Source organism: Leucopleurus acutus (assembly GCF_964270905.1).
Source record: "Leucopleurus acutus genome assembly, chromosome: 8".
Classification (NCBI taxonomy): Eukaryota; Metazoa; Chordata; class Mammalia; order Artiodactyla; family Delphinidae; genus Leucopleurus; species Leucopleurus acutus.
The window spans coordinates 22,663,593-22,679,857 of record NC_139151.1 but is presented as its reverse complement, the minus strand read 5'-3'; the positions used below and the strand labels follow the sequence as shown (position 1 = coordinate 22,679,857).

Here is a 16,265-nt window from a genome sequence, read left to right as displayed (position 1 = left end):
TTTCTTGGAAGATTTTTAATCACAGTTTCAATTTCATTCCTTGTGATTGGTCTGTTCATATTTTCTATTTCTTCCTGGTTCAGTCATAGAAGTATATACCTTTCTAAGAATTTGTCCATTTCTTCCAGGTTGTCCGTTTTATTGGCATAGAGTTGCTTGTAGTAGTCTCTTAGGATGCTTTGTATTTCTGCAGTGTCTGTTGTAACTTCTCCTTTTTCATTTCTAATTTTATTGATTTGAGTCCTCTCCCTCTTTTTCTTGATGAGTCTGGCTAATGGTTTATCAAATTTTGTTTATCTTCTCAAAGAATCAGCTTTTAGTTTTATTGATCTTTGCTATTGTTTTCTTTGTTTCTATTTCATTTATTTCTGCTTTGATCTTTATGATTTCTTTCCTTCTGCTAACTTTGGGTTTTGTTTGTTCTTCTTTCTCTAGTTCCTTTAGGTGTAAGGGTAGATTGTTTATTTGAGACTTTTCTTTTCTCTTGAGGTAGGCTTGTATTGCTATAAACTTCCCTCTTAGAACTGCTTTTGCTGCATCCCATAGGTTTTGAATAGTCATGTTTTCATTGTCATTTTTCTCTAGGTATTTTTTGATTTTTCTTTGATATCTTCAGTGATCTCTTGGTTTTTTAGTAACGTATTTTTTAGCCGCCATGTGTTTGTGTTTTTTACATTTTTTCCCTTTAATTCATTTCTAATCTTATAGAGTTGTGGTCAGAAAAGATGCTTGATATGATTTCAGTTTCCTTAAATTTACTGAGGCTAGATTTGTGACCCACGATGTGATCTATCCTGGAGAATGTTTCGTGTGCACTTGAGAAGAAAGTGTAATCTGCTGTTTTTGGATGGAACATCCTATAAATATCAATTAAATCTATCTGGTCTATTTTATCATTTAAAGTTTGTGTTTCCTTATTAATTTTCTGTTTGGATGATCTGTCCATTGGTATAAGTGAGGTGTTAAAGTCCCCCACTATTACTGTGTTACTGTCGATTTCCTTTTTTATAGCTGTTAGCAGTTGCCTTATGTATTGAGGTGCTCCTATGTTGGGTGCATATATATTTATAATTGTTATATCTTCTTCTTGGATTGATCTCTTGATCATTATGTAGTGTCCTTACTTGTCTCTTGTAACATTCTTTATTTTAAAGTCTATTTTATCTGATATGAGTATTGCTGCTCCAGCTTTCTTTTGATTTCCATTTGCATGGAATATATTTTCCATCCCCTCACTTTCAGTCTGTATGTGTCCCTAGGTCTGAAGTGGGTCTCTTGTAGACAGCATATATATGGGTCTTGTTTTTGTATCCATTCATCGAGCCTGTGTCTTTTGGTTGGAGCATTTAATCAATGCACGTTTAAGGTAGTTATTGATATGTATGTTCCTATTACCATTTTAGTAATTGTTTTGGGTTTGTTTTTGTAGGTCCTTCCCTTGTGTTTCCCACTTAGAGAAGTTCCTTTAGCATATGTTGTAGAGCTGGTTTGGTGGTGCTGAATTCTCTTAGCTTTTGCCTGTCTGTAAAGCTTTTGATTTCTCCATCAAATCTGAATGAGATCCTTGACAGGTAGTTTAATCTTGGTAGTAGGTTCTTCCCTTTCATCAGTTTAAGTATATCATGCCACTCCCTTCTGGCTTGTAGAGTTTCTGCTGAGACATCAGCTGTTAACCTCATGGGAGTTCCCTTGTATGTTATTTGTCATTTTTCCCTTGCTGCTTTCAATAATTTTTCTTTGTCTTTAATTTTTGCCAATTGGATTATTGTGTGTCTCGGCATGTTTCTTCTGCATTTATCCTGTATGGGACTCTCTGCCTTTCCTGGAGTTGGGTGGCTGTTTCCTTTCCCATGTTAGGGAAGTTTTCAATTATAATCTCTTCAAATATATTCTCATGTCCTTTCTCTCTTTCTTCTCCTTCTGGGACCCCTATAATGCGAACGTTGTTGCATTTCATGTTGTCCCAGAGGTCTCTTAGGCTGTCTTCATTTCTTTTCATTCTTTTTTCTTTATTCTGTTCCGCAGCAGTGAATTCCACCGTTCTGTCTTCCAGGTCACTTATCTGTTCTTCTGCCTCAGTTATTCTGCTATTGATTCCTTCTAGTGTAGTTTTCATTTCATTTATTGTATTGTTCATCTCTGTTTGTTTGTTCTTTAATTCTTCTAGGTCTTTGTTTAACACTTCTTGCATCTTCTTGATCTTTGCCTCCATTCTTTTTCCGAGTTCCTGGATCATCTTCACTCTCATTATTCTGAATTCTTTTTCTGGAAGGTTGCCTATCCACTTCAGTTAGTTGTTTTTCTGGGGTTTTATCTTCTTCCTTCATCTGGTACATAGCTGTCTGCCTTTTCATGTTGTCTATCTTTCTGTGAATGTGGTTTTTGTTCCACAGGCTGCAGGATTGTAGTTCTTCTTGCTTGTCCCTATAGTCTTATCACACAGAGATAACCACTAACAGAATCTTTTTCCCCTGATGCCCCAGAAATACAGAAAATTTAATGCCAATACAGTCTTCAGTAGTTTGATAAGATTTCTGCATTCATTTATACAGACTTAGAAGAGAAACTTTAAAGATCAAGGATCCTAATGTGTCCAGAAATTTTGGCATGTAAATACACATTTGAGATAAGCTAAAATAGGTTCGCAAAAGATAGAGTTAAAATACTCAGCCACTTTCTAGAAAAAAGATGACAGAAATGCAGTCAAGAAGTCTGAAATATTATGTTTATGAAGAAGAGGTTGTGATAACAACATTATAGGGGCAACTATTTAATTCATTTCTAAAGTTGAATACAGGACACCCTTTACATATTGCCTTTGTTATAGTCATGCTCATAGGTGAACACCATATGCAGATGAGGGTGGCCAAGTACAGAGTGTCTGTACAGTTTCTCCCTGGATGATCTTATCCCATCTGTGACCTTAAATCCCATCCAGATGCTCATAGACTCTTTTTTTTTTTTGTATAAAATTTACTTTATTTAACATCTGTTTTGGCATATAATTGCCTTACAATGGTGTGTTAGTTTCTGCTTTATAACAAAGTGAATCAGTTATACATATACATATGTCCCCATATCTCTTCCCTCTTGCATCTCCCTCCCTCCCACCCTCCCTATCCCACCCCTCTAGGTGGTCACAAAGCACCGAGCTGATCTCCCTGTGCTAAGCAGCTGCTTCCCGCTAGCTAGCTATTTTACGTTTAGTAGTGTACATATGTCCATGCCACTCTCTCACTTTGTCCTAGCTTACCCTTCCCCCTGCCCGTATCCTCAAGTCCATTCTGTAGTAGGTCTACAACTTTATTCCCATCTTGCCCCTAGGTTCTTCATGACAATTTTTTTTTTTTTTAGATTCCATATATATGTTAGCATACGGTATTTGTTTTTCTCTTTCTGACTTACTTCACTCTGTACAACAGTCTCTAGGTCCATCCACCTCACTACGAATACTTCAGTTTCGTTTCTTTTTATGGCTGAGTAATATTCCATTCCATATATGTGCCACATCTTTATTCATTCATCTGTTGATGGACACTTAGGTAGCTTCCATATCCTGGCTATTGTAAATAGAACTGCAATGAACATTTTGGTACATGACTCTTTTTGAATTATGGTTTTCTCAGGGTATATGCCCAGTAGTGGGATTGCTTGGTCGTATGGTAGTTCTATTTTCAGTTTTTTAAGGAACGTCCATACTGTTCTCTGTAGTGGCTTTATCAATTTACATTCCCACCAACAGTGCAAGAGGGTTCCCTTTTCTCCACACCCTCTTCAGCATTTATTGTTTGTAGTATTTTTGATGATGGCCATTCTGACTGGTGTGCAGATGCTCATAGACTCTTAAGTTTACATTGTTAGCTCAACCATTCCTCTGAGCCCTGGACTTATAGATTCAACTTCCTACTTTATGTCTTTTCTTAGAAATTGCACAGGCATTTAAACAAGTCAACATATTTAAACAGATTTTGATTCTTTCCCCCCCACTGAAACTTATCTTTCTGAGAATCTTTTCTGCCAGTAGCGAGCATCACTCAGGTGCTCCAGCCTGAAACTGGAGAGCGTCTTTTATTCTTCCTTCTTCCCTATCCTCTACCTTCAGTCCACCAGCAGCTCCTGTCAGATGTGCTCCATGTATGTCTCCAATGTGTCCTGTGTTCACCATCCCTGCAGTCACTACTTGGGGCTGGCTAGTTACTATGTTCCAGGAACTGCACTACTCTGCTTCTGCTCTTGAGCCCAGCAGCTAGGGTGATTCATCATAATGCACATCAGACAGGTTCCTTGATTTAAATCCATGAATAACTTTTCATTTAGGTTAAAATCCACATTCCTTACCCTAGCCTAAAAGGTTTTGCATTAATGGCCCCATCTGCCTTTCTTCCTCTTCCCCATTTCTCATTGTTGTTTCTCTCAGTTTGGCCACACTGGCCTTTTATCAAGAGCTGAACTCACCCAGAATTTCTAGCTTGGAGACTTTGTACATGCTTTGCATTTTCTTCTGCCTGGGACACTTCCCTCTCCCTCCACCCTGAATATCCTGTATGTGTTTGCTTTTTATCCATCTGGTCTCAGTTTATCTTATATTGTAATACTTCCTTAGTGGGTCTTTGCCCAACCACCCAGTCCAAAATGTTCTTTCATTACCCTGAACCTGTTATTCTCCATCGCAGCATCCTGTTCATTTTTTTCATGGCATTTATCACAACCTGTTAATTGTATATTTGTTTACTTGTGCATTTTTCTCCTAAGAGACTGTGATGAAGTATAAAATCATCCTTGTTTTATTTATATATGAAGTGAAGTAGTGAATGGACAAGTGAGTAAAAAGGGACAATTGTAAATTTTGGAAGCAATAAATTTATGAACATTCCTTTCCAACTTTTAAGTTAATGTAGATTTTTTAGATGATCTTTAAGTTTTCAGAGTGTATTATAGTATTCTGTCACTAGGGGGCAGTTACACCTCTCTGATCAAATTTACCTAGTTTATTATCTCAGACTTTGTTTTTTTCTTAAATATTATGTATTTCCTTCATATGTCTGTTTGGAGGGAAATTATTCAAATTGGGTGACCCTGATAATGATCATATAAATCTCTATTTGTATTATGTTTATTGACTCCTTATTAACATACTGTATTTCCAGCTCTGGTGGATCAAGGTTTACTCTAGAAAATTAGGTTTTATATTTTTATATAGTTTCATATTTTTAATATATAATATTTCCACATAGCTATCCCTTGGAGTTTTGTTTGGGAAAGGGGTTAGGCAGTCTGTCTTGTCAGCATCATTACAGATCTCCAAATTATCTTAGTATGGTTACACACACACACGAAACAATCTTTTCCTGGTGGAAAACTCTCAAATTACATGAAAGGAGCAATAGTCTGCAGATAGCTAATTTTCTTTGGGAATAGTTTTATGGCAGGAATTTCTAAGCTTTTGTGCAAAACCTTAGTATCGGTCTTTTTTTAAAAAAAAAACACCTCAGTTCAGAGTTTTATTCATCATCAACCTTGAAATTAGCCAGTAACCATGTCTTACTTATTCTTTTTTTTTTTTTTTTTTTTTTGCGGTACGTGGGCCTCTCACTGTTGTGGCCTCTCCTATTGTGGAGCACAGGCTCCGGATGCACAGGCTCAGCAGTCATGGCTCATGGGCCTAGCCGCTCCGCGGCATGTGGGATCTTCCTGGACCATCGGCAGGCGGACTCTCAACCACTACGCCACCAGGGAAGCCCCATGCCTTACTTATTCTCAATGTAATTTTTAAATTATGCAAATTTGAAATTGTACAGTTTAACAATATTAAGGTTCTTACTCTAGTAAAATCAGAAATACTGTGAAAACCAAACCTTTTGTCAAGAATCCCATAATTTCAAGCTGGCAGGCTGCGCGAATTATAAATTTTATATTTGCTTCCATGCCTTTTACAATTGTAAACAAATACCTGTCTGCCTTTGTCAGTATCATGTGAACTGTGCTGTTTCCAGACATCTGATGTCTGTGTGATTTCTGTTGACTGTAGTGCCGATATTTTAAACTGTGGTTATAATTTAATATCATTTTAAAGCCTATGACAGTTTCAGCCAAGCATTCATTACGTGTTAATGCCGAAAAATGCATCCGAAAGCGAGTTATTTTGGGACAGAAGTTAAATGTGACAGAATGCAATGAAGAAAGCCAAAAACCTATCATGATTTGTATTACTGTTAATTTAGGAGACAGAACTGAATCATTAGCCAGAATGCCAGCAATATTAAAGCAGCACTAAACTGTACATACCTTTAAGTTCATGACAGTTGTTGTGTAACTAAGCAAGGATGATGGATAAAATGCTGGCATCAGGGGCTAATACGGCTGTAATGTGTCCCTAAGTCAGTTCAGATTATCGTCTGTTGTAAGCCATGGAGTATCTTTGATTATTTGAAATGTGGACATAGTAATGGAAAAAGTTTCACTTCAAATGTTTGTTCTAAGTATATTTTGCAACAAAAATATGATATGAGGATTATAGATTTACGAACTATAAGAACCCACTCCTTACTTTACATTTTGTTTCATTGAGAATATAATTTGAATTATGAGACTTCAACAATTTCAAAATCTTTGAGAATGTATTCCTCATAAAATGTGATCACTTTATGTTTAATATATGTGTATGTATCTATTTACATATGTATATACACACATATGTACACATTTCCCCTATTAATTTACTCTTATGTAACCAACCACTTATAAAGACACTAAAAGCTGACAGCTGTCAGTGCTGCTTTGGGGCTGTATATAAGCATAAGTCACATAACTTTTGCACTTTCAATCCCCAACTCTCCACATGTATTATTATATTGGTGTACCCATATTTTGATCAGCTATCAGTTTTAGATTGAAGGTTCTATAGTTGTTGCTTTTGTATCCTTTTTCCTTTGGTAGGTTGCCTCCCACTGTGTGTTTTGTATAGTTGTTCCCTGTGTATGTGATAAGCATAAAAAACAACAAACACTTCCCATTTTAGGGATAGGTTTTGTTTACCAAATCCATTTTCAGGTCAACTAGTTGGCATTTGGAATTTGTTTTCCGATGGAAATACTGTTATACATGGTGGCTAAATTTTTCGGGCCAACCCACAGAACCTGTTTCTTCACAACTAACTTAATCACCATTTATAGCCTGGCTTCTATGAGAAAATGCATTGCAACTTCTAACTTTTAATACCAGATCAAGAACTCCTTAACTCCTTGGGCCCACCTACTGCACACACACAATGCACACACCCCACATACACTATGGGGACTCCACTTTGCAGTCTGGCATTGGGAATATATATACTGCTGATTTTCAATGCAGATAATTTCATGTTAGATAGGAGCCTGGGAATTCTGTGATGCTGAAAAGGAGTTAGAAGATGAGGCCCAACAGGAATCTCATCCACTTTGTTCTTGCCTATAGCCTTTGGGTTGTGGCTCTAGTGGAGTTGGGAGCAGCAGGGACGTTCAATAACGATGTGAACTCTGTTCAAATGGGATATAGAATTGGTGGCAGCTCCCGTGTTTTAACTGAAAACAAGTGGGCAGCTGTGGTGCAAAATCAGATGCTGATAAAGGATATCTATGAAAAGCCTACAGCTAACGTCATGCTTAATGCTGAAGAATGAAATGTCTTTCTCTTAAGATTAGGAACAAGGCAAGGATGTCTGTTCTCACCACCCTACTAACATCATGCTGGAAGTCTTTGTGTTATGAAGCAAAAAAAAGAAAAAAGAGGACTTCCCTGGTGGCACAGTGGTTAAGTATCCACCTGCCAATGCAGGGGACACAGGTTCGATCCCTGGTCCAGGAAGATCCCACATGCTGTGGAGCAGCTAAGCCCGTGTGCCACAACTACTGAGCCTGCACTCTAGAGCCTGCGAGCCACAACTAGTGAGCCCGTGCACTGCAACTGCTGAAGCCCGCGTGCCCTAGAGCCTGCGTGCCACAACCACTGAGCCCACCGCAACTGCTGAAGCCCGTGCGCTCTAGGGCCTGTGTGCTACAGCTGCTGAGCCCGTGTGCTACAACTTCTGAAGCCCGCACACCTAGAGCCCGTGCTCCACAACAAGAGAAGCCACCACAATGAGAAGCCTGCGTACCGCAGTGAAGAGTAGCCCCTGCTCACCGCAACTAGAGAAAGTCCGCGCGCAGCAATGAAAACCCAATGCAGCCAAAAATAAATAAAATTTTTAAAAATAAGTAAAATAAAATAAAAATAAAATAATGAAAAAATAAAAAAATTAAAAGGCATACAGGTTGAAAAGAAAACTGTCTTGTTTTTAGATGATTATTTACATAGAAAATCACAAGGAATCTATTAAAAAAATCTTAGAACTAAGTGAGTTTAGCAAGGTCCTAGGATACAAGGTCAACACACAAAAATCAATTGTATTTCTGTGTACCAGCGATGAACAGTTGGAAACCAAAAAAATTTTTAAAAGAACATTTACAAAAAAAAGAACATTTACAATAGCTCCTCAAAATGAAATTTTTAGGTTTAAATCTAATAAAATATGTATAGCATCAATATCCTGAAAGTTATATAACTCTGATGAAAGAGAGCAAAGACCTAAGTGGTAGAGAGACATACTGTATTCATGGATTGGAAGACAACATAGTAAAGATGTTGATTTTAGATTTATAGATGATGTATAGATTTAATACATTTCCTATTAAAATCTCAGCAGGATTTTTTCTAGATACAGACAAGCTGATTCTAAACTTTTTACAGAAAAACAAATGAACTAGAATAGCCAAACAATTTTAGAAGAGAAAGATAAAGCTGGAAGACATATGTATAGTACAGATCTTAAAACTTGATGCTACAGTAATCAAGACAGTGTAATATTAGCAAAAACATAGACATGTAGATGAGTGAAATAGAATTAAGAGTTCAGTGGTAGACCCATTAAAAATACATCTAGTTGAGTTCTTTCTTTTGGAAGAGCTTTACCGAGATATAATTCACATACCATACAGTTAACTCATTGAAAGTACACGTTGTTTTTTAGTATATTCAGAGAGTTGTGCAGCCATCACCACGGTTTTATTTATTTTATAGCTTTATTGAGATATAATTGACAACTAACGTTGTGTAAGTTTAAGGTGTACAACGTGATGGTTTGATACACATCTCAGTTGCAAAATGATTACAATAGGGTTAACCTCACATCATTCTTTTTTTGTGTGTGTGTGGTTAAAACATTTAATATTACTCTCAGCAAATTTCAAGTGTATAATACAGTATTATATCTGTAGTCACCATGTTTTACAGTAGATCCTCAGACCCTATTCATCTTATAGCTGAAAGTTTACACCCTTTGACCATCCTCCCCATCTCCTTTAGCCCCCACCACTACTCTCTGTTTCTATGAGTTTGACTTTTTTAGATTCCACATATAAGTGATGTCATACACTGTTTGTCTATCTCTGTCTTATTTATTTCACTTAGCATAATCCCCTCAAGGTCTATTTATGTTTCACAAATGGCAGGATTTTCTTCTATTTTATTGCTGAATAGCATTCCATTGTGTGTGTATCTGTACACACACACACACACACACACACACACACACACACACACCCCACATCTTATTCATTCATCCATGGACATACACTTGGGTTGTCTCCATATCTTGGCTATTGTGAATAATGCTGCAGTGAACATGGGAGTGCAGATATTTCTTTGACGTAGTTATTTCATTTCCTTTAAATGTATGCCTAGAAATTGGATTGCTAGCTCATATGGTAGTTCTATTTTTAATTTTTTGAGGAACCTCCATACTGTATTACATTGTGGCTATACTCTTCAGATCTGCCCATTTTTAAATTGGGATGTTTGGTTTTTTTGATGTTGATTTGTATAAGCTGCTTATATATTTTGGAGATTAATCCCTTATTGGTCGTATCATTTGCAGATATTTTCTCCCATTCAGTAGATTGTCTTTTCATTTTGTCAGTGGTTTTCTTTGCTATATGCAAAAGCTTTTAAGTTTAATTAGGTTCCATTTGTTTATTTTTGCTTTTATTTCCTTTGCTTTATGAGACAGATTTAAAAAGTATTGCTGTGGTGTCAAAGAGTGTTCTGTTTTCTTCTGGGAGTTTTATGGTTTCAGGTCTTACAGTTAGGTCTTTAATCCATTTTGAGTTTATTTTTGTATATGGTGTTAGAGAATGTTCTAATTTCATTCTTTTACATGTAGTATCCAGTTTTCCCAGCACCATTTACTGAAGAAACTGTCTTTTCTCCATTGTATATTCTTCTTTGTCATAGATTAATTGACCATAGGTGTATGGGTTTGTTTCTGGGCTCTCTATTCTGTTCCATTAATCTATGTGTCTGTGTTTATGCCAGTACTATACTGTTTTGGTTACTATAGCTTTGTAGTATAGTCTGAGTCAGGGAGATTGATATGTCCAGTTCTGTTCTTCTTTCTCAAGTTATTTTGGCTCTTTGGGATCTTTTGTGTTTCCATACAAATTAAAAAAAATTTGTTCTAGTTTTGTGAAAAATGCCACTGGTAATTTGATAGGGATTGCATTGAATCTGTAGATTGCCTTGGGTAGTATGGTCATTTTAACAATATTAATTCTTCGAACCCATGAACACAGTGTATGTTTCCATCTGTTCGTGTTGTCTTTACTTTCTTTGATCAGTGTCTTACAGTTTTCTGAGTACAGATCTTTTACCTCCTTAGGTACATTTACCCCTAGGTATTTTATACTTTTTGATGGGATTGTAAATGGAATTGTTTTTCTTAATTTGTCTTTGTGGTTCGTTGTTACTGTATAGAAATGCAGGCTGTGACTCCAAAGTCACAGCAACACAGGGGAGTTTCTTTTGGATGACGAACCTATTTTGTATCCTGGTTATGGTAGTGGGTACACAAACTTATACATGTGTTAAGATTCATAGACCTGTATACCAAAACGGCAAAAGTCAGATGCTTATTTATTTATTTATTTTTTTAACATCTTTATTGGGGTATAATTGCTTTACAATGGTGTGTTAGTTTCTGCTTTACAGATGCTTATTAATTGGGGAGCTCCCTCTAATTACCAGACCAGGAAACAAATAAATTGGCAGAAATACCCATCATGAAATCATGAGATGAAAAAAAAACAAAAACGGAGTAACTTTTTCTTAAAGTTTTCTTCTCACAGTTTTAGGCTCACTTTTAAAATCTTTTTTCCTCCTAAGACCTTTTCAGAGACATGTCTTCACTGTTCTCTAATTTTTTCTTCTTTTTTATAGAATATATAGTTTAAATCTAAGGAAAAAAAAACCCTCCAAAAAACTGCTCAGATTGCCTTATTATTTTGGAGTTTTGCAGGATTGACTATTTCTTCTTATAAGTACTATCCACAGGGTTTGTAAATCTTTGCTCCACATTTTTTTCTGTAGTGATACTTGTACCACTATATGACCATATGTGTCTCTGGTTCAGTGGTAGCCATCTTATGCATGCTGAGTTGATTCATTCTGAGTTTTAAAGTTTCTATTATATTTGAGTTTCTTCCTAGTACAAAGAATAAGAAAAGCATACCTGTTGACAACTTGTGATAGAAAAAGTTTGAAAGGAACTGTAAAATAAGGAATCCTGAGCATGGTGCGTTTATCTAAAGAATAAATATGGGACTAGAATGTATAATAGAAACTTGAGTGTAGGAACCAAAAGTTAATCTTCTGTATATATTCAACATTTGTCAAATTCTTACTAGAATACTCTCTTCAGCTCTGAACTTGGCAACTTAAGCAAGATGTGGAAATAATTGGCAAGGTTCCTGAGAGGAGCAATGAAAACTATTAGAGAATGAAAATAAAGCCTTTAAGAGAAGGTTAAAAGAATTGAGGTTTCCTAGGGAAGAAAGTGAAGAGCTGGAACACGGATGGTAACTCTTCATTTTGACTGACCAGGTGGCAAAAAAAAGGAATGCCCTAAATTTTCTGGAGGGATTTATTAGCATGTGAACTTTACTCTGCATTCCGAGATGATTGAGACCATATTGTATGCACTCGCTTCTTCCCTGGGCTTTTCTCATGTCACACTTTCTGGTTCTCTCTCTAGCATTTGACACATTTGTATTTTGACTCCTTTTCTTGGAGGGGGTGGGTCTCTCCTTGACTCAGTTTCTTATCTTTCTTTTCCTCTTTTTCCCCCTCCTCCTCGGTGAAATCTCATGACTTTTGCTTCTGTCTTGTTCATGTCAAATCCATCCTTTACATACAGGCACCAGCAAGAGCTATCCAAAATAAACATACCATGTCACTTTCCTACTCAGAATCCTTTAGAATCTTCCCGTAACTTCAACAGCAACCACTGTCCTTCAGGGTCTGGATCCAGGAGAGGGGCAGTGAAGTGACAGGTGCTCATAACCCCTGGCCAGAAACATCTCTGTCAACCCACCCACTACGAGCATGCTAGTTTACCCACCGTGTCAGGAAACAGGGAGTGCGCTTATAGAACAGCTCAAGCTCCTTAGGAGAGCATGAGAGATCTCCATGCTTGGTCCCCTGTCTGCCTCTATAGCCCCTAGCACCGCATCCCACCCTGGACTGTGAGTTTTGTTTTTCTTGCATATTCTGTTACACATGGCTTGCAGTTCTCAGGATTTGTCTTTTTTTAATAATAAAAATATGAAGGGAGTTATAAACTTTTTAAATTAGGAGCGTTGCTTGGTATATTTTATAAGGAGGTTTTACATACTTTTTAAGACAAAAGATGCTGGATTTCCTGAATTTTGTCCCATAGTATCTTCAGAGCGATTTGCCATTTTAGTTTTGAGTTTGTCTGGATTGGGTATTGATGAGATAAAAACAGAAAACAAAGTTAGTATATATTTATTGAATACTAGGGAACAAATCCACTAAGAACTGTAATTCTTCTTTGTGGAGTCATAAAATGTTAGCGAGAACAGGCCCTTAGATATCATCTGCTTCAGTCTCTCATGGTACAGATGAGAAGAAAAAACTGAGGCCCTTGAGAGGCTTGCCCAGGACATAGCAGACAGTATGGCAGATTCATCTAGAGCCCAGATGGCCTCAGGGTTGTACTACACCAGTTCTCCTTTTACTGCAGGGGTTTCCTCCCTCCCTCTCCCTCCCCTCCTTCCTCTCTCTCCCTCCCTCCCTCCTTCCCTCTCTTTCTTTCTTCCTACCTACCTACCTATCTGTATTTTTTTAAGCAGAGGAAGCTTACTTCTTTTTAAGTAAAATATATCCATTTACCTTTTTCTGTGAAATGCCTCATATTTATACAAAAGTAGAAAAGGAAAGTGCTTGTTCAAATAACCAATTGGTGTGGGTATATATTTGTGTATTACATAAATGTACTGAATATATGTATATATATGTTTATATATTTAATATTCACATAAGGTGAATTAGATTATTGAGTGGCAGGAATTCATAGTTGATTCATTTAACTTCTTGGGTTTAATTCTTACTCTTACATTTAAAAAAGTTGAATGACTCTTAAGTTTTCTTATAACTTCCAAATCATAATAATTACCAACACTTGAATAGTTCTTATTCTCTACCAGTCAGTTGTGGTTGCAAGTACATATGTTAAGTACACACTTATATGTAATTCTTGCAACTATTATGTGAGATTGATACAGTTACTATTGAGGAAATTAAGGCAGGAGGGTGTAGTGGCCCAAGGTGATGCCATTAGTAAAATGTGGAGCTGGGATTGAAGCCAGGGAATCTGGCTCTACAGTCCATGCTTATGGCTCCTGTACATCACTATATGGTGTCTCTGTGCTTTATCTTGTTACTGGTTTGAATGAGATTTAATAAAAATGAATGTTTAAGGAAGCCTGTCTCTTCTTTCTTGATGTTTTAAAAAATAAAATATGAGTAACAAATGTTTAACTTATAAAAGAACAACTCTTTTTAAAATGATAAATTCATTCTGAGGAAAATTAAGAAGTTCACTAATTATTGATAGCAGTTTTATTAATATTTTATATAGTGTTTATTGACCAAAAGAATCTAAATCAAACTGAAGTTACTCCTAGGACTCTATAATCTTTACAGTTGTATAGTGGCTTTAAAAAATATTATTCAGAAACAAACCAGAATAACTTTTTTAGGTAGAATTTAATGAGAACATGATTCTGGATGATTCTGTTTTGTCAGGTCCTCTTCTGGATGCTGTATTTTAAGAAAAGCCCAACCAGACTGAGGGAAGGGATTGAGAACTATGTCATTACGTAAGAAAAATTTGGAGGGCCTGGTTACGCTCAGCCTGGAGAAGAAAGAACATTCTCAAATATATGAACAGCTGTTGTTTAGAAGGATTCACTAACTAAACTCATAGAAACAGAGAATAGAAAAGTGATTTCCAGAGGCTTGGGGGAGGTTGGGAAATAGGGAGGTGAATAGGTAAAAGGGTACAAAATTTCAGCTCTGAGATGATTAAGGACTGAGGATCTAATGTAAATCATGGTGACTGCAGTGATAACACTGTATTGCTGAGAGAGTAGAACTTACATGTTCTCACTAAAAATAAATAAGTAAATATATGAGGTTACAGATGTGTTAACTAAATGAGAGGAGTCCTTTCACAGTGTCTACGTATATCAAATCATCATGATGTATGCTTTAAATATCTTACAATTTTATTTGTCAGTTACACCTCGGTAGAGCCAGAGAGAAAAAACAGATTTGACTTCATGGGATAGAATTGGAGCAGTAGGTGGAAAGTTACAGAGTGACAGACTTTTAGCTCAGTAGAAGCTGAGTGTGAAATTGGCTGGCTTAAGCAGTGAGGATTTCTTTGTCAGGAAGTTTTCAAGCAAAAGCTGGGTAACCCCTGGGAAAAGGATTTTGCAGAGCAGATTCATAGTTTAGTTGGACTAGGTGACTTTTCAGTTCCCTTTTCACAGTCCTTGGCATATTAATATGCACTCAATAAATAACTGTTAAATTAGTGACTTTTAAAAACATGGAACGGGAGAAATATTCTCTATTTTAAACCAGTGTGACTCTCTTTTTTTAATGTACAAAGAACTCTTTTAAAATTAATTAATTTTTGGCTGCGTTGGGTCTTAGTTGCTGCACGTGGGCTTTCTCTAGTTGCATCGAGCAATCTTCATTGCGGTGTGCGGGCTTCTCATTGCGGTGGCTTCTCTTGTTGCAGAGCACTGGCTCTAGGTGTGCGGGCTTCAGTAGTTGTGGCACATGGGCTCAGTAGTTGTGGCTCGTGGGCTCTAGAACTCAGGCTTAGTAGTTGTGGCACACAGACTTAGTTGCTCCACAGCATGTGGGATCTTCCTGGACCAGGGGTCAAACCCGTGTCCCCTGCATTGGCAGGTGGATTCCTTACCACTGTGCCACCAGGGAAGTCTCAAACCAATGTGACTCTTAAAGTGACTTATTTGATTCTGTCCTGACTATAAGGAGAGATTGAGAGGGAAAAATATTTAACTTTAGATGTCAGTTTGGTTACTTTCTGGTTCCTCTTATATACTGTGAGGCATTATAAATTGTGTTGCCCTCTCCAGGAAACGGTAAGTAACTTGCATAGCTGTTATATAAATCATTACTATATAAGTTTAAAATGCATACATTTTTGTATGTATGCATATCTGAGTTTATTAACTTGTAAGCTCTTTGGTATTAGGATTTGTATTTTTATGTTTCCCCTCACAGCATCTAGTTCATACCTTTTAAAAATAATATTTGAAAGTGATTTCAAACTGTGTGTGTGTGTGTGTGTGTGTGTGTGTGTGTGTGTGTGTGTTGGGTATGGGGGGGTTGTCCCTAATTCTTATTCAGAAATAAAGTCCTATCATTGATGTATGCTAATGCTGATTTTTAAATTTAGAAATTATTTAATTAATTCAAGTCAATTTTGAATTGTGTTGAATGTAGAGGGGAGCATATTCAATGTTTGTTGCTTTTGTAGGTGCATGTGAGGGAACCTTGGCTTGCTCCACCTGTCACCTCATCTTTGAACAGCACATATTTGAGAAATTAGAGGCAATCAGTGATGAGGAGAATGACATGCTTGATCTGGCATATGGACTAACAGATAGGTAAGATTTTTGGACCACTTCTGTTGTAATAATAATATAGGAGGATAAAAGTTTTATTAGTTCATGTCTGTCTCTGACCAGAGACATGTAATACGCATGCATGTAATAGGGTCTCCCAGTGTAGACAGATAACAGTCACAGACTTTGAATATCAAATATGTGACATTTCTCTTATGTATTCTACAGTTT

General features: G+C 36.7%; 1 protein-coding gene across 1 annotated transcript in view; it reads left to right on the top strand.

The window, feature by feature from the left end:
* Nucleotides 1–16,265, top strand: part of FDX1 (ferredoxin 1) — a 35,320-nt gene that overhangs the window by 13,574 nt on the left and 5,481 nt on the right. The window contains exon 3 of the mRNA XM_082845167.1: nucleotides 15,947–16,076. Coding sequence (XP_082701293.1) covers nucleotides 15,947–16,076 — 130 coding nt within the window. The remainder of the gene's footprint in view (nucleotides 1–15,946; nucleotides 16,077–16,265) is intronic.